Source organism: Taudactylus pleione, unplaced genomic scaffold, assembly GCF_031769625.1.
Source record: "Taudactylus pleione unplaced genomic scaffold, aTauple2 ptg000066l, whole genome shotgun sequence".
NCBI classification, from domain to species: Eukaryota; Metazoa; Chordata; class Amphibia; order Anura; family Myobatrachidae; genus Taudactylus; species Taudactylus pleione.
In genome coordinates, this window is record NW_028284468.1 from 16,111,822 (window position 1) to 16,131,031 (window position 19,210).

General features: G+C 42.7%; 1 protein-coding gene across 4 annotated transcripts in view; it reads right to left on the reverse strand.

Annotated features, from left to right (window-relative positions):
• Nucleotides 1–19,046, reverse strand: part of KPNA7 (karyopherin subunit alpha 7) — a 72,274-nt gene extending 53,228 nt beyond the window's left edge. For 2 of the 4 annotated variants that reach the window (XM_088466682.1, XM_088466681.1), the window contains exon 1: nucleotides 17,989–18,175. In XM_088466682.1, coding sequence (XP_088322808.1) covers nucleotides 17,989–18,030 — 42 coding nt within the window. In that variant the 5' untranslated portion in view covers nucleotides 18,031–18,175. Of the gene's footprint in view, nucleotides 1–17,988; nucleotides 18,176–18,845; nucleotides 18,939–18,958 lie in introns of those variants that run through there. The other 2 variants (XM_088466685.1, XM_088466683.1) reach the window with 2 other exon arrangements.
• Between the last annotated feature and the right edge of the window lie 164 nt (nucleotides 19,047–19,210).

Here is a 19,210-nt window from a genome sequence, read left to right on the forward strand (position 1 = left end):
TTTAACCATCAAACAGGATATGTCGTGCACTATACTACACAAGATAAGCACAGCACTTTCTTCCAATATTTACAATTACTGATCAGGCTGGTCGCTGATAGGTGCAGCTGCTATCATAATTAAAATACAGTTTCCCATGTGGTAAACAGTGTGCAAAAATTACTATACTTCTGTTATTTCTATACACATGCAAAATGTATAAATTAAGATATATATGAAATATCAATAAAATATACTAAATAAAATTGTTAGAGATAATATCCCACAATACATTTAGAACACAATAAGAGCTATACTAATCAATGAACCTATGACCCAATATCATATCACAAATATGTATATAGCAGCAATCATATTCTTAAATTTATGGGGGGCATCCACTAGACGATTTTATCCCTGTCCAACCTCTTAGCGATTTTCCCTTGAAGTTTCCCTTGAAATTTGATCTTCCACTCTGAACAATTTGCAAAAGATTTAACGATAAACTATGTTGTTTCAATCTGTGATTGAGAGCTTTCAGCTATAGTGGGCAGATAGTGGTTCATCGTTTGATCGTTCAGCGTGAACGATGTGTAAACGATTTGTAAGCAATCAAGTGAAATTGACCTGCATGTTCAGTCGATGGAGGAGACGATCAAACAACTAGCGGGAGCGCGCATCGTACATAGTTATAAACAATTACTGCACGATTTGCAAATGATGTTCAAATGATTATTGAACTATTTTTTCATTATCGTTCAACTTTATCGTCTAGTGGATACCCCCCTTAAGACTATTGATAGAGATTGGATCCTGGTAAGAGATGTGCAGAAAGAATATTAGTAAATGCTAGGACACTATCTTTGCAATCTGCAACAATATAGTGTAGCAAAAATCCTGAAACAGCTATTAAAGTTCAATCAGGCATAGCCAGTGTGTTGATATATGTAGGGCAACAAATTCGGACTGATCTATATCACTGGCGACCCAGTGCATACAAATAATGCCGTCCAGAATCACTGATATGTCCCCTGCAGGTGAATATAAAGCTCAATAATCACCCTTCCACTGGTCAGTACTGTAATCACACTGCGGAGGGTCCCGATCAGCAAAGGCTCCTGTGCCTTTAGCTACTTTGTAGCAGAATGTAATAGCAGTGGCGAAAATGTATCTTTAACACCATCAGCTGATGGTAAGCGTACTCACGCTTATGGAGATTCCTAGGTCCCAGAGTCTTGTACCTGCAAGTGATGTGGCCAGGCGTGAGAGCGGGGATGGAGCTGTGTCACAGTACAGTCCTGGCATTCCGTGGGATGAAACGCGTTAACAGATTGACTATTCCACTTCAGTCTGATTTCGGCTTGCAGTATTGTCGCTTGGAAGACAGTGATCATTCTTCCACCTCACGCCGATTCTGGCTTGCAGCTTTGCCGCTTGGTAGGAGATTGTGCACACCGCCCGGTGGTTGTTATTGAACTGAGACTGTACTGTGACTGAATTTAAAGAATCCCAAACAGCATGGGTTTACTGGGGGTATACCATGCCAAACAGATCCTATTGATAGATGGAGGGCAGTCAATTTAGCTCATCTAGTCTTTAGTAATGACTGACATGGTCGACCATTGCCAAATAGAATTCAATCCCATGCTTTCGAGTTTAAGACTTGTTGCATGTACAAGAACCTGGTTGCAAGATAGGAAACAGGGTTGTAGTAAATGGAGTACAGTCTCAGGAGGGAAAGGTTATTAGTTATGTACTTGGACCAGAGCTTTTTAATCTTTGTTAGGGACATTGCAAATGGTATCAGGAGGGAAAATTGGAGTTATGTAGACTTCCCTAGATTACTCCTTTTCTTCAAGATCCATATAGTGTCCATAGGGTTACCATGGGGGGGGAATATTATGGTTAGAGACCAGGCACCAAACAGATAAAGCTTCAGCTCCCAGGATGCCTCTGGGACCTTCTCCATATACCCCAACCCTAGCCATAGGACTTCAGTTTAGTAAACATGCCTCAAGACAGGAGAAGGAAAAGCAATTGTACACCAGAAACTTACACAAAATGAGGGAATCTGACCGAAAGAAAAAATACCCAATGCAGACAGGTGCGTCAGGGTGAGTGCCCTATGGACCTAGAATAAAAAAAAAAAAAAAAAAAAAAGTTATCTTGGCAAGTCTACCATAAGTACATTTTCTTCTTCAGGGTCCATAAGGATCCACAGGGAAACTATGGAGATGTCCTAAAGAAGTTCCCTAGGGTGGGGGACGCTCCAGAGCAACTTGTCATCCAAAAGGAAGCATCCCGAGAGGCAAAAGTATCAAAGGCATAAAACCTAACAGAAGTGTGGACAGAAGACCACTTTGCTGCCTTACACAATTGTTCAGCAGAGGCACCATGACTAAATGACCATGACGGCCCTACAGACAGTAGTACACCTGAGAGATAGTCATGCATAGCTATCTTGCCAGAGTCTGCTTATTAGCTGGCCATCCCAGTTTGTGAAAACCATATAATACAAGAAGAGCATCTGATTTTCTAAAAGCTCATGCGCTCAACACAGAAACAAGAGCATGAACCACATCCAGGGAGGCTTCACCTACAGAATGATCTGGATCAGTGATTCCCAACTTCAGTCCTCAAGGCACACCAACAGTCCTGGTTTTAGTGATCGCCATGCTTGATCACAGATGGTTAAATCAAAATAACTGAGTCACTAATTATGGCTATCCTTAAAACCTGGACTGTTAGTGTGCCTTGAGGACAGTTGTTGGGAACCCCTGATCTGGAGCCTGAAAAGCTGGAACTACAATTTCTTAATTTACATGAAAATGGGACACTACCTTAGGTAGGTAACCCTTCCCTTGTATGAAGAATAGCTTTATGCTGGTGAAAAAAAAAAAAAAAAAGGGAGGAGGGTCTTCACTGTCGCCCACTTCAAATCTACAGTCTAGGAGGTTCAAATGGTGGAGCTTGTAGCCCCTTAAGAACCAAAAGGCAAATACCACAGTGCTACTGGTGGAACAAGAGTAAGCTGAACTTGCAGTCCTCAAAAAAAAAAAAAAAAAAAAAAAGTCTAACCATCTGATGAGGCAATCTCTCTCTGGAAAAAGACTGACTGCAGAAACTCTCAAAAGTAGCCAGGCGGAGACCATGGTCTAAACCTGCGTGGAGAAGAGCCAGTATCCTAGAAATTCTAAACAGTCGGATCATACTTTGTGAGAACACCATTGACCAAAACCATGCCAGACTTCATAATATACGCTGGCAGAGGCAGGCTTCTGTGCCCCAAGCACCCTTTGAATTACAGAATTGGAAAAACCTTTTGCTCTTAGGATAGAAGATTCAAGAGCTAAGTCCAGATGCCTGTAGGGACCCTGCCATAGAGGAAGAGGATACAGACTGCCTATTGACAGATTCTGTATGTCAGTGAGCCAATGACGTCGGGGCCAAGCCAGAGCCACCAGTATTACTGTTCCACCTTCCTGCTTTAATTTTTTGAGAACTCTTGGAAGCCGAGAAATCATAGGAAAGATGCAAGCTTGAAGTCCCATCTTACTGCCAGTGCGTCCACAAAGGTTGCCGATGGGTCTTTGGACCTGGACCCGTACCTGGGGACCTTGCGGTTGCAATGTGATGCCATGAGATCTCTGGTAGACCCCATTGGTATACCAAGAGCTGAAACACTCCTGGATGGAGAGAACACTGGCATGTTTGTCCTGGAGACTTAGGAAGTCTGCTTCCGAATTGAGTACTCCCAGTATGAACATTGCTGAAATGGCCAGAAGATGACATACTGCCCAAATCAGAAGCCTTGTCACTTCTTTCATGGCTACGTAACTTATTGTGCCTCCCTGATTGAGGTAGGCCACTTGTTGCATTGTCAGACTAGATCTGGATAAGCTTGCCCTGGAGCAGGTCCTGTGCTTTGTTTACCGCTCGTAGTTCCAGAATGTTTATTAGATTACTTTCCAGATTTGCCCATCTTTCCTGCAAGGTGCGACGGCCTGTCACTACTCCCCATCTGCGAAGACTGGTGTCTGTGGTAAGCAGCACCCAGTTTGGAATCCAGAATGGGCACCCTTTGTTCAGATGACCCTTTCTCAGCCACCACAGGACTGAGTGACGAGCCTCTGGAGTAAGAATGATCCTCTGGGACTTTAAATGATACTGTCCGTTGCACTTGGAGAGAATCAATCATTGCAGAGGGCTGGAATGGAACGGAGCATACCTCACCATGTTGAAAGTGGATCCCACTGATCCCAGGACCTGCATTGCTAACAGTATGGATACCCTTCACTTTCGAAGCAGCTTGCGTATTTGCAACGATAAGGCCACAATCTTGATGGATCCAATTGATGATCCATTTGTGCTTTTGCAAGTAGGCTATGGTCAGATGAAGATGGTTATGTAAACAACCGGAGTCTGTGCAATTATCAGAAGGTCATCCAGATATGGCAGAAATTTGACTAACTGAAGCCTGAGATAGGCCAAAGGGTAGAGCCTGACATTGGTAATGTTGCTGAAGGACAGCTAACTGTAAAAATTGCTGGTGGGATGGTATAATAGGAACATGCAGATATGCATCCTGAATCTCCAGGGAAACCATTTAGCCCCCCCCCCCCCCCCATTGCCAAAATAATTGATCGGAGAGTTTCCATACGAAACTTGGGTACATGGATCAACATGTGAGTGTTTATAGATTTAATATAGGACAATAAGCCCCATTTGGTTTCTGAACCAATTTGGAGTAATAAACCCTTCTCTGTTGAGACACAGGAACCGGGACTATTACCCCCACCTGCAGCAGGGAGTGAATGGCTTCCTGAAGGGCCAAAACCAAAACCTTCACTGCATCTGCTGGAGGATCTGTGCAAAAAAACACAAAAAAAAAACACAACACCCCTTCTGGGGAGGATGCCTCCTGAAAGAGGCCATACCCCTGAGAGACCACTTTTCGGACCCAGGCATCTGTTATTTGATGCCACCAACCCTCAAACTGAAGTTGACCTACCACCCTGGGATCCCCCAGGAGGAGGCCCGCCTCATCAGGCAGAGAGTTTGTCGTTCCAGTTTATAAGCTGGAAATCTTGCTGGGCTAGACCTTGGGTTGTCGCCATGATATTTTGCGAAAACTAGACATCTTAGAGAAAGGCTGTTCCCTTGCTTGTCCCTGAGAATGGAAGGACTGAAAAGAAACCTGCCTAGACTTTATAGTCGCCGTAGATGGCAGACCTGCTGACTTTGAAGCTGCCAGGGTAGCCATTTTATCCAACTCTGCTCTAAAAAGTACTTTCCCATAAAAAGGTAAAACATCCAGCACCTTCTTTGGTCTGGTATCAGCTTTCCAGGAACTTAACCAAAGGGCCCTGCATGCCACTATTGAAGCTGCTGATGCTTTAGAAGCTAAAATTCCAGCGTCTACTGCAGCTCCTCCCAGATATGAAACAGCTTCCCGTATATGGGAGATTTAAATAATCGCTCTCTGGTAGCATTTGTTAGAATATTTTCCAATGCTCCCATCCATTCTTCAACAGCTTTGGTTATCCAGGCTCCAGCCATAGCTGGACAAGCAACAGCTCCAGATAATGAAGAGTTTTAAGACATGCTTCAAACTTTTTATCCGTGGCATCCTTCAGGGAAGATGTCGAGGGAATAGGCATTGTAGCATTTCTCATTAAATGCGTCACATGAGCATCCACAGTAGGAGGTACCTCCCACTTAGTACATACAGAAGCCAGGAAAAGATACAATGATGTTATTCTCTTATTCACATAAAACAGTTTGTCAGGGTTAGCCCATGCCTCATCCATAAGTTCTGTGAGCTATTCAAATACCGCAAACTCCATTCTGACCACTTCCAGTGGTGGTTAAACACTGGAGCCTTCTTACTCAGTGGTCGAAGTGGGAATTTTGAAGTGGGGGTATGGAGGAACTATTTGGTTGTGCATCTGGGGAAATGGGTGTGGCCACATGTCACGAGGAGTGTGGCCTCACATAACAAGGGGCTTGGCCACTCAAAATGGTCAGCATCCATCTCACCCTTTGCACCTCACTACCTCCTTCCCTTTCTTGCCTCTGCACATCTCACTAGTTCCTCCCTCTTTGTAACCTCCTGCATCCCTCACTGCCTACTTCCTTTTCTGACCCCTGGTACCTCTTACAACCTCATTCCCTTTCTCACTCCCTGCGCCTCTCACTCCATATAGACTGTCACTGAATACTATAGACAGAGGCACACAGGGGTGGTAAAGGACACAGTGACAATCTAAAAAGGTGCCCACACAGTGATGTGTTCCCGATCAGCCGATGTACACGATTCCCCCTGAACTCTCCCCGGCAGTCCTGCACACAATTTAGTATGAAAAAGCTGCCAATGTGACACACGATCTATCGTGCCTCCTAACTACTCCAGTTCATCCTGACTTGAGATGGTCAGATCTGCCCTACAGCACGGCAGATCTGAAGATGCGATGTGCGACCTGCAGGGATGTGGACTGCATCGTGATTGAGTGGGGACTCACGATTTCGGCATATTTTACACGATCTGTCGTTCCAATGCATTGGAATCAGCCAGATCGGGTAAAATATCGCTATGTGTGTGGGCAGCTTTACAGACATTATGGTTTAATTAACCACTTCACCACCCGGTGGAGTAACCATTTTTGTTTTAGGCTTTTAAACAAATTCAATATTTTGCAGGAAAAAAAAAAAAAAAAAGTAGCTTTTACTGTATCTTAAAAAAGTATATGGAATTTCATTCTCGTTTTAGTCCATAATATTATTAAAAATAGCAAACATTAGGAAATGTGACATGTTAAGCAGCTAAAGGGCAGAATATCCCAAAGTTTTAGGCTGTGATCTTTATGTTGCCCCACAACACAAGGGGGACAGTAAACATTTCGATCTCTTAAAAAATATATACACTTAACCTCTCTGGTCCCCACCTCATTAAGGTGGTAGGGTTCCTGAAACCCTTGAATAAAATTAAGTACACTAAGCAGCTTCTTACTATTAATGAATTTTTCATACTACTGGGGTATTCAATATGGAGCGAAAACTCAGTTTTTGCACCAATGACGTCATTTTTGGAGGTTTTGGTTTTACACCGTATTAAATTTCGAAGACTTTTCACAGGTTCGAAAAAAACCCCCCAAAAAACAGGGATAACTTTTCACCACTGAATAGGTGGTGAAAAAAAGTGTAGGATTGGGGTTTAGGGGTGCAGGCTTATAAAAAAAAAAAAAAAAAAAAAGTGTTTAAAAATAGGGAAATGGGTTCAGGGCTATTCTGCAAGTATGCAGCAGGTGTTTTCTAGAATAGGTTATTAGCGGCAGGTGCAAAGTTGCAGAATTTTTAAAAACTTACTTTAGGGACATAAAAATATGCTAGTACCCATTTTCATGTACCCCAAATTTGATGGGACCACTTAAAAAAAAACTAAGTGCTCTTTTGCAACACTTCTTCAATGTCGGGAAAAAACACCTGCTGCAGCTATTTAAATCCCCGACTTTCATTTGCAGGCTAAGACGGGGGTACCCATAGTGATCCCCCATGTTTTTACAACTTTAGGGGGGGGGGTCCTACAATATATTCCAGGAAAAAAAATAAATACATTTTACGCAGATCCCACTTCGCACCTTCCCGTTGTCGTAGGTGTCATATTGCATACGGGGATAAAGCAGGTGCGCGCCCGATACTTTATCCCAGGAAAATCTCCGATGTGGAGCGAAAAGTTCAGCACGGACTTTTCGCTCCCATATTGAATACCCCTGTACATGTTCACCAAGGTGAAACCACAGCTGGCTCCCTCTCCTCTGATTGCATCCATCCAGCACAGCTGGAGCATACTGTAGCTGTGGGAGGTGACCGCAAAAGAAAAGTATAGCCTAAGGAAGGCATGTAGTGTGAAGTTTATGCAAGTGCATTCTCAGCTCCCATTGTGCTAAATGCATGAATGAATGAATGAATGAATGCACTGCTGCAAAGGGGGTGTCAGGAATCATGATCAAATAAAAAAATGCAGCCCCCTGAAAACTATCTTGTGGTCCCCCTTGAATTTTCTGTATAGTGCAACCCTTGTATGTATTTTCCTTATAGTGACCTCCTCCACATTTGTATTTTTCTTACAGTGCAGTCCTGGTCTGTATATTCCCTATAGTGACCCTTCCCATCTCTATTATGTTAACTGATCTCCTTAAACATGCCCTCCCCTCTCCTTGATGTTCCTGTGTGACTCAACCCCATTCCCTCCAACCGCATGTTCCTTAATATTTGCTCCTCATCAGCCCCCTCCCCCTTACAGGGCTCCCACTCCCCTATCCATATTCCATTAGTTCTCCCTCCAGGGCCAGTAGTTTATTTACCAAAAAAGAAGGGCCTCCTTTATTCCTTCTTTGATTCCATCCTCAGTCTGACAGCTCCTCGGGTCCTCCTCTCTGGCCGGCAGCATGCATGAGTCATCAGCACTTCCTGTGCATGCTGCTGCCGGGTGAGTCATAGGTAACAGCTAGATCCCCGTCCGTAGATTGCTGATGATGTCATCAGCAGTGTCCTACGTCATTCCCTACAATCCAAGTGGGCATAGAGGGGGAATATAACCATGTGGCGAGCATAGCGAGCCACCATGCCAGAAGTGTGGCGAGCAAAGTGAGCCCACGAGGGGTTAACCTTATTTTAGTGCACTGTGTGGGCAGGAAACTACACTTCCGCCCTCAGAGCACATCACTTCCAGATACAATAACTGAAGTGGAACTAGTCTTTACCGTGAGTCATAGGTGCAGCTGCTCTGCTGAATGCACCATAATAGGGAGATTCTCAAATGGAAGGGGGTGATATGCTCCTGTTGAAAAGTATGGCATGGTGCCATGTCTGGTCCATCTCTGACCACAAGCCCCTCTATCACCAATCAAAGCTCCAGTACTGGTACCCCCCTTGCTGGCACACATGCCCCAGCTCAGTTGACCCACCCTTATGAAGCAACTGGAGGGGTGCTGGGTAATAGATGAGCCGGGGACAGTTGTTGTAGGCTGGGACAGGACACAAAAGGAAGCCAGTTACTGTGACTGTCCCGTGTATTAGGGGTAAAAAGGAGTCGGGACCAGGAGCAGACGAGAGCTGGGTAAAGGAGAGTAGCCCGCCTAGGAGAAGGAGGAGAGCTGGGTTTTAGAGGTGGAGCCAGGGACAGGAGGAAGCGTGAGCCTGGCATTAAAGTCAGTGAGGGTACTGCTGGTGCCAGTATATTCTCCCTGGAGCAGGAACAGGCTGGCCATTCAGTAACAGGCTGATATTGAAGGAGCAATGCATGGCCGCGGCGCCTGCCCTCAGAAAGCAGGCAGGGGAGGAGAGAAGCACAGAAAGGGGGTAGGGCCACACGTCTGCATTATTCCTACTGACCGGACACTGCCATTCCGCAGCACTGTGGGGACCAGCGGGCCCAGTGTGTTGGAAATTGGACAGGCCCAGGGGCCATCTGTCACCTTGCCCACCAGCCCAGTTGCTGATTGGCTGTCAGGGTATCGGGAGGAGATGCGGCACAGCAGGGCTCCGAAGTGTGCTTGAGTGAAACTGTCACTGCACTCTCAAGCCACGCCTCTTTCAGTTCTGTGAAAAAACAATAAAAACACAACTAGTGCTTGAAGTGCCCATATGTCATACCGTTGTATAACGGCACACTTCGAGCACTGTTCTTACTGTGAGCTTGTTAATCATCCTAAAAATGTCTAAGATTGATTTAACAGCCTTCAAAGAAGGAACATCCACTATATAGACGGATTGTCCTCATCCCCCAAGCTAGACCCTGGAGAGCAACTTTGTGCATCATCTGAACACCAGATGATGCGTCCGAATCCATATGTTGAGCAGACTGATAAAAAGCTAGCTGGCGCTTAGGCGCCTTAATAACTACCAGTCTGCTATCAACATTAGATGGTGCCAAACTGACTAAAATGGCCATCAACATCCTTACAGGAAAAATGTATAGGAGGCGCAAACATAGCCTGCTATTAATACCACATCCAAGGTGGCATAGTGAGAGCAGCAATATGATCCAAACTGCTTCATTACCTGGGACAAAGGCTACCCAATCTTGTCCTGGAACAGGTAAACTGGACTGGTTAGGTGGCTGACAAATAAACCATTCTTAATGTCCCGAGGGACAAATAAGCCATAATTGACAGGCAGAAATAAGAGTAAATACAATCTCCTTACCTGACATCTCCATGCGTCCGGTCGCAGTCCAGGTCACAGAATTGCAGCTAGCAAGCTTAACTGCGACCCGCCGAAATCACCAGCCCAATTACTGGTGTTGAGGTAGATGAGTCGCTGTATATGCATCTTAATTCAGACGCTTACTACTGCCAACCCAAAAACATAACATAAAATAACACAAAATAAAAGCTTAGGACTGCCAGAGCAGTCCTGTTACAAAGGTGCTTCTTGATCCTGCTGCACCAAATTAAATAACTGAAGTCCTATGGCTAGGGGCAGGGTATATATGGAGGATGACCCCGAGGCATCCTGTGAGCTGAAGCTTTAACTGTTGGTGTCTGGTCTCCAACCATTATATTCCCCCCATGGTATCCCTGTGGATCCCTATCAACCCTGAAGAAGGCTGCCTTTTTTTTTTGAGAAAAATTTTTATTAAATTTTCTCCGCGTACAGAATATAAAGTACATCCTTCAACATATACAAATCTACACAAATTGTTATAAAACCAAACAGACAGTATAAACATTAAAGGAATATACCTCTGCTTAGAAGGGCATATAATACCCGGTAATTTTAAGAAGGGTTGAGAAAACAGTACGGGTAGAAAAGGGAGAGGAACCACAATAGGCGGGATATTGGGGAATGTTTGTAAGGGAAGACTGGTAAGGGGATGGCAAAGAGGGGGAAGGAGGTAAACAGTGTCCACTGAGAAACAAATCAAAATCAAGAAAGTGTCTCATGGTAACCTAGCCAAGGGGACCAAATTTCAGTAAATTTATTAGGGCTTTCATGTATTTGGCTAGTGATCTATTCCAAACTGTGCACATGCCAAATGGTATTAATCAAAGCAGTGTGGGGAGGGTGGGTCTGTTTTCTTCCAAGAGGACGCAATTACACAATTAGCTGAGTTAATAATGTGTCTTATGAGGGCTTGGGTATATTTGTCACAATTATGGATAGGTCTCGGGAGTAAAATAAGACATGCAAGAGGGGATAGTGATATTGGCGATCGAAAGATTTAGGCGATGAATTTTTGCCCAAAATATCTTAATCTTGGGACAGTGCCACCAAATATGTGCAAAGGTGCCCTCTTCTACCCCACAGCCTCTCCAACATGTGCTGGAGGCCTGCGGAAAAATGGCTCGGATATGTGTGGGAACCAGATACCATCTATATAACCTCTTATAAGTATTTTCTTCTATTCTGACACATATTGAAGCTTTTGCCGCCAGCTCGCAAATTTTGGACCACTCCCTAGGTTCCAGGGACTCCCCTATATCCTTCTCCCAAGCCAACTCATGTGGATCTTTAAGAGGGAGATTGTGAACAATTAATAAATTATAAAGGGTAGAAATAAGGCCTCTGGAGGTAGATCTATGTAGGCAGAGGGACTCTAAGGGAGAGTATGACGGATGAGACTTAGAGCCGATAGTTGAGGAAAAAAAGATTTCGGATTTGAAGATACTGATGAAAACATCTCGTTGGTAAATTAAGTCTGTCTTGCAACTCAGAATTCTGGGAATGGGCATAGGGGGCAATATCCCTTAGAAACTTAATGTTATGGGAGACCCACGGAGCAAAAGAACCTTTTTAGAGAAAAAGTTCTTTTGCAATAATCCCATATAGATAGGGAGAATTGAAGAGTGGGAGGGATGCAGGAGAAATGTGGTCTGTGTTTATGTTCCATCCAAAAAAAGGGAGTAAGGAGAAAGAAAGTTAAGTAGTTGAGCTTCCAGATCTACCCAGTCTCTAGTGTGTGCAGCAGAGTATGCAAGGACAGTCTGGGATAAATGAACCGCCAAGTAGTATTTGTGGAAACTAGGCAAGCCTAAACCTCCCTCCTTGATATGATAGCAGAGAGTATGAAATCTAACTCTGGGTTTGCGACTCGCCCAAATAAATCTGGAAACTTGCTGCTGAAGAGAAATTAAGAAGTTGGAAGGAACTCAAACTGGGAGGGTTTGAAAGAGATATAGGAATCTTGGGAGTACGTTCATTTTAATAGTGTTAACGTGCCCTATCTATGAAATAAAATGTGTCCCCCATGAATTAAGATCACGGTGTATCTTATCAAAGAGGCAGAAAATAATTTATCATAAGAATCAGTTAGTTGGATCCCTAGGTACTTCAAGGAACGGGAGCACCAACGAAAATTATAAGATCTGCGCAGTTGAGCTATTGTATTAGGTTCTACAAATAGAGGTAAAATTTAAATTTTATCGCTATTAATTTTGAAGTTCGATAAACGTCCGTATGTTTGGATTTCATCAAAAACTGCAGGGAGAGAAGATAAGGGATTAGTCAATGTAAGCAGAACGTCATCATACAAGGCTATGGTGTGATTTGTTTGACCTACTTTGATACCTGTAACAGTAGGATTACCTCTGAGCTTAGCTGCCAAAGGTTCCATAATTAAAGCTAAGAGGAGAGGTGATAAGGGGCTTCCTTGTCGAGTACCATTTTGGATATCGAAAGGGGGGGGGGGGAGCAAATCCATTAGCTAAAACTAGGGCAGAGGAATTATAGTATAGAGAGGCCACTCCATTTAGAAAATCTCTGTGGAAGCCAAATGCGTGCAAAGTAGATCTCAAGGTGGTCCAGTCAACCCTGCCAAAGGCCTTCTCCGTATCTAAGGCCACCAACAGGGCAGAGAGTGATTTAGTGTTGCAAAATTGATAAGATCAATAATTTTACGCGTATTATCGGAGGCCTGTCGACCCGGTATAAAACCCACTTGATTTAAATGAACCAGGTAAGGGATGACTAATGCCAGACGGGCGGCAAGAATGTTAGCAAAGATTTTTAAATCCACATTTAGAAGGGAGATTGGCTGGTAGCTAGAGCACAGACTGGGTTCTCTGCTTTCTTTGTGTATGACCACTATTTCCGCCCTGGTGGTGGCCTAGTCAAACTTCCGGCCAGACAAAATTGAATTGAAAAGGTTCAATAACAGGGGAGACAGAAGAAATAAATTTCTTATAGAAGGCCGCAGGAAAGCCATCTGGGCCAGGAGCAGAAGAGGATTTCATGGAGTTCACAGCACTTTCAAGTTCCTCGGCAGTAACCGCTTCATTAAGAGCGGACAGTTGCAAGGAAGAGAGATGGGGTAGATCACAAGAGGAGAGATTCCCTAGTAGCATCCAAAAGGGAGGAAGGTGATAACTCATGATTCCGAAGGCCGTAGAGAGGAGTAAAAATCTTTAAAGCCATTTGCTATGCATTTCGGGTCATAGTGTGTTTTACCAGATGAATCTTTAATGTGCATAATTCTATTTTTAGTTTGTTTAGTTGGAAAGCTTACGTGCAAGGATGGCGTCAGCTTTGTCTCCCCATTCGTAAAAACTTTGCTGTAACCATTTAAGGGTACGAGAGGCTTTGGATGAAGAAGTATGTCTTTTTGCAAATGACACAAAAAGGTATGCAATAGGGTAGACACACCAGGACCAGTGAAACAAATGATTAAGGATCTAGATAGACTAGAGAAATGGTCAAGAACGTGGCAACTACAGTTTAACACCAGAAAAATGCTAAATCATGCACTCTGGTTTAAAAAAAAAAAACAAATGTATCCCGCACGCCGGGATGTAGTCGGCATCCCGGCGTGCGGGACGCTGACTGTCTGAATACCGATGCTGAAATCAACAGGTCGGGAACCAGGCACCAGTATCCCAACGGCAAGTATTTGGGTGTTAGGAGGAGGTTAGAGTTAGGTAGCAGGGTTAGGGATTAGGCACTGGGTAGGGAGTGTTATATTTAGGGTGCGGGGAGAGGGAGGTTAGTTTTAGGGGTTAGAAAAATACCTACCGTTACTTCCTATGGGTGTCAGGATTCAGGATTCTGGCAGTCAGGATGCAGTTGTCGGTATTCTAATCAGCAGCATCCCGACAGCCAGGATTTCATACCCAACCCGTCTAAATTTAGTATTAATGGCAACTACTGAGGAAAAGAATCTAGGAGTCACCATTTCAGGTGACAAAGCCTTGTAAGCAATGCAAAAAAAAAAAAAAAAAAAAAGTCAAGTCAGATGCTTGGTTGCACAGGGAGAGGAGTCAGTAGCAGAAAGGGATGTCCCTGCATAGGTTATTGGTATGGCCTCATCTAGAATATATCCTTCTGGAGGTATGGCCTCCAGAACTGAACACCATAAACACACAAGACTGTACAAAGAAGGGCAACTAAAATGGTGCATGGCCTACATCACAAAGATCACCCAGAAAGACTAAAAGACCTTAAGTATAGTTTGAAGCAGAGAAAGTATAGAGGGACAGGAACCTTTCAAATATCAAGGGTTTTAACAAGGTACAGGAGGGAGACATTCTTCAAAGAAAGAAGAGTATTAAAACACGAGGACACAGTGAAACAGGAGGGAGGTTCAAAGGAAATTTGAGGAAAAATTACTTCACAGAAAGGTTAGTGGAATAGTCTCCCAGTAATGGTAGATGTTAAGGGGTAAATTTACTAAAGTGAGTTTAGAAGTGGAGATGTTGCCCATAGCAATCAGTCAGATTCTAGCCATTATCTTCTAGAAGGTGCTAGTTAAATGTTAAGTGGAATCTGATTGGGTGCCATGGGCAACAGCTCCACTTCTAAAAAAAAATTAAATTCTCATATTAGTAAATTTACCCCTAAGACCATAGAGCAATTTAAACATGCTCAGGATAGGCATAAGAATATCTTTACAAAGAAATAAGGATCAAACAGGGTTGAGGTTAACAAAAAAAAAAAAAAAAAAAGGGGGGGGGCAGACTAGATGGACCAAATTGTTCTAACTTGCCATCAAATTTTGTGTTTCTAGAACAAGTGGGGTTGTCACCTGCAGTGCTCACTCTGCTTCCACCAGCCCTGGCAACATGTAACCATACAATACAAAACAGCTATAAAGCTCACCATGTTTTAGTGGTGGCTGAGAGAGTGGAAAGACCAATCACAAGCAGCGATCTTTTAAAAACAGGAAACACTTAAATACAGCAATATATAGCCTATTACTTCAGGAGTTAGAGCTAACAAACCCTAGTATCTGACAAACAAACCAGTTTAATACATACATTTTTTTTATGTAACCTTATTGTGAAATCACTGATGCTATCAAATATTCAGACACAAATACAGAGGAGGGAGAGAAGTCACCCCATTCTTTTGGAAAAAAAACAAAAAAAAAACCTTAATATGAGAGGTCTCACAGAAGGGTGGTTAGTCTTTGGATATTGGTACAGTGTGAAGCAGCTGCCTATAGAAACCCAACTCTGTTGGGAGAGTGCCAGCTGCAACATGGTTGAGTCACTGGATTATAATTGAGTTGTGTGTGCAGCAGCAAAGGAAAACAGCCTTAAACACTCCAATACCATGAGGAGTGTGGGGTGGTAGAGGGACACTGAGCTACAGGAGAGAGTTCCTGGTTTATGGAACGGTCACGAGCATGGTAACAAAAGAGTCCCTGGTTTAGGAAACTGCATCTAGGTACTCTCTCCTTGCATCTCAGAGATAGTGACAGGAGAAAAATGTAATCCATGTGTGATACTGCAGCACTCCACTAACCACTATGTAATATTGTAATCTGATATTAGTTCTGTAATTAGAAATTATGCTGGCAGAGCAGATAGACTATTGAAATGAAAGCCATTTAACATCTGCTAAAGAACGGTGTTGGATAAGTAAATTTATGTATGTAACCATTATGATTGTGCAAGAGGAGATTAGTGTTGAGAGATGAGAGTTCACCACTTTAGTAGATGATGCTAATAGAAAAAAGGTTTAATCAGCATGTCATATCAGTAAGGCTGGGTACACTTAAAGATTTGTCCAACCATCCAACTAGTTGATTGGAATAAAAGTCTGGTAAGGTATGAAAGCAAATGACAATCAGCAATTTGCTCCCAAACACCAGAAAATGGGCAAAAACTTTGATATAAACAATTTGTTCAAATCAAACATTTAACAAACTTGTCTGAACAACCATTTTCATCTGTTCTCTGGCATTTAGGAGCAAATTGCTGATCAGTTACTGCCATGCCTTACCAGATTTTCATTCTAACCAATCTACTAGTTGGATAGAAAATCTTTACGTGTGTATGCAGCATAACACTGCAGAAAGACATTGTTTTGTCTGCCTGAAACATCACTGATATGACATGTTTTTAAAAAACTTTCCATTTAGAGTCATCTCTGGATTGCCATCCTCTTTCATTTCCTCATTGCCTCCATCTTTCTAGCACTAGGTCATTATTTTTGTTAAAGATTTGATATTTATAGTATGTGCTGGAGGAGAATAAAGCTGGCCATCCACTATACAATTTTCTGTCAGATATGTGTCCTATCTGGCTGGTTGGAATGAAAACCTGGTAATGTATGGGAGCAAATGACAGTTGATCATATGGTTTTAAACACAAAAAAATATAAAAAAAATATTTGTTAAAATTGGTTAAATATGTGAGTTTTAACCAATTTGTCTGAACAAACATTTTTGGCTATTTTCCATTTTTTGTGAGCAAATGGACCATTGTCATTTGCTCCCATACATTACTAGGTTTTCATTCCAACCAGCCAGATTGGACGATATGTGACAGAAAATTGTATAGTGGATGGCTAGCTTAAGTCTAAAGGTGCCCATCCACTAGAAGATTTAATCGAGCGATTGAACGATAACGTTATCATTCGATCATTGCTCGATAAGTTTGAAAATCATTTGCAGATTTTTTTTTTTTTTTTAAAACAATCTAAACGACCAGCGACACGCACTCCCACTGGTCGTTTAGACATCCATCATCGGGCAAACATACTGGACAACCTGACTATATTGTCAGGTTCAACATGTTTACAGATGATTGGCGTGCCTTCACTGAACGACTGCTTGTTCAGTGTAGGCACATGACAGACAGACGACTGCACGATGACAATGTTGTAATAATGCAGTCTTTTGCCTGTCTAGTGCACAGGTCCTCAAACTCTGTCCTCAGGACCCCCAAACAGTGCATGTTTTTCATGTCTCCACACTGAGTCAAGTGAAATAATTAGCTCCATCTGTGGACCTTTTAAAATCTGTCACTGAGTAATGATTACACCTGTGCACCTGCTGGTGACCTGAAAAACATGAACTGTGTGGGGTCCTGAGGACAGAGTTTGAGAACCACTAGTCTAGTGGATGGGCACCTTAAAAAAAAAAAAAAAAAAGTTATTTACAAACACAAGATGGGCTAGCACCCAACACCCCATTACCAGAAAAGTCAGCACTAGATGGGTCACATTACATTGCTATAGGATAATTAACAAATTTAGGTTTAATATTAATTTTATTTAAATAAACCCTTCAAGCAGACCTCTATGGCACATATTCAATTTGAAGCAAAAAGTCCAGATCCGCAATACTTTTTCACCGATGACGTCATATTCGCCTGTTTTGCTTTTACCTCGTATTCAATTTGAAAGACTTTCCGCCTAGGCAGAAAGTCAATGCAATGTAATCGGCAAAAAAGTTTCACCTATGATTAGCAGGCGGGAAAAAGTGCAGAATTGCGGTTTTGGGGTGCAACATTGCAGGAACCAAAAAAAAAAAAAAAAGGGAAGAAATGTTAGGGTACAAAGTTAAAAACTCGAGAACTTGACACTGGGGGCATCCCCAAGTATGCCCCAGGTGTTTTTTGGATTGCAGGTGCTTGCGGAAGGTGAATTTTTCACGAGTTTTTTTACAACTTCACTTTAGCAACTTTACAATATGCTGGAATACTTATTTTCTTGAAATACTCCTGAATACTATTCTGCATCACATATAGAAATACGCTATTTAGCCCGTTTAAAAACCCCAAATACCTTCTGCAAGCCAAATCGGGGGGTACCATTGTGAAGCCCCATGTTATTGCATCTTTTGGGGGGTGTCAGTCTGATTTCCCCAAAACTGACAGTACTTTCCGTCTGTTAAAGTTTCGCCAGGTCCCATTTTCACGTACTTTCAAATTGAATTTGGGGTAAAGCGGGCACACGCGCAGTACTTTTCCACCTACAAAACAGGCAAAAAGCCCAGGACAGCTCAAATTGAATATGGACACACACACACACACACACACACAAATATATATTTTCTCAACTAAAAACAAACAAAAAAAAAAAAAAACCATGTAGGCACATAAGACTTGCAACCTTCACATAAGATGGTGGGGGCTAGGTTATTTTGCACCAATTTAGAAGCAAAGAAGAAATTAGCAATTTGTCTTTGTTCAGTGTTTCCACTTTGGCTTCCCTGGGATGCAGCAGTGTTTCCACTTTTTTTTTGTTTGCAACAGCCTGTTTACAGAGAAATCTTTGTTGTTAAGCTTTAGGGCTTCCACTCTTTGATTCTCGCTTTTTTTTCCCGTAACCTGGCCAGATAGTACTTCCTTTTCAGCTTTGAATTTGACGTTTTGTTAGCACTTCAGTTATATAATTACCACAATTTTAAAAGCAAAGTTTTACAGGGAATTTGACCAGGAACAAAGTTATTTTTGTACTAAAATAAGCAAGGTTTGGCAAGATGCAGCTCCTGGTACAATTGAGGAGACATGTAGATAAAATGTGACAAGCAAATATATACATGTACCCAGATCAAATATCTGTGCTGAAAATTAGTGTTTAGCAGACGGACACCCCCACCAAACAAAACCCTGACTTGAACCAGGCAACTGAGTTCTTACCTAACCAGCACACTCTGCCCAACAACAGCACAGCACTGACAAATTGCCACACCTGTCCTGCACCTTATAAACACCTGGAAGGGCGTGGTGATTGCCTAATCATGAGTAGTTACCTGGTCCTGACTCGCCTTGCAACTATAAGAAAGTGCACAGGTCCTCAAACTCGGTCCTCAAGACCACAAACAGTGCATGTTTTCCAGGTCTCCTCACAGAATCTAAAGTGAAATAATGAGCTCTATCTGTGGATCTTTTAAAATGTGTCAGTGAGTAATGAATACAGCTGTGCACCTGCTGGGTGATCTACAAAACGTGAACTGTGTGGGGTCCTGAGGACCGAGTTTGAGTACCACTGAGATAGTGAATAA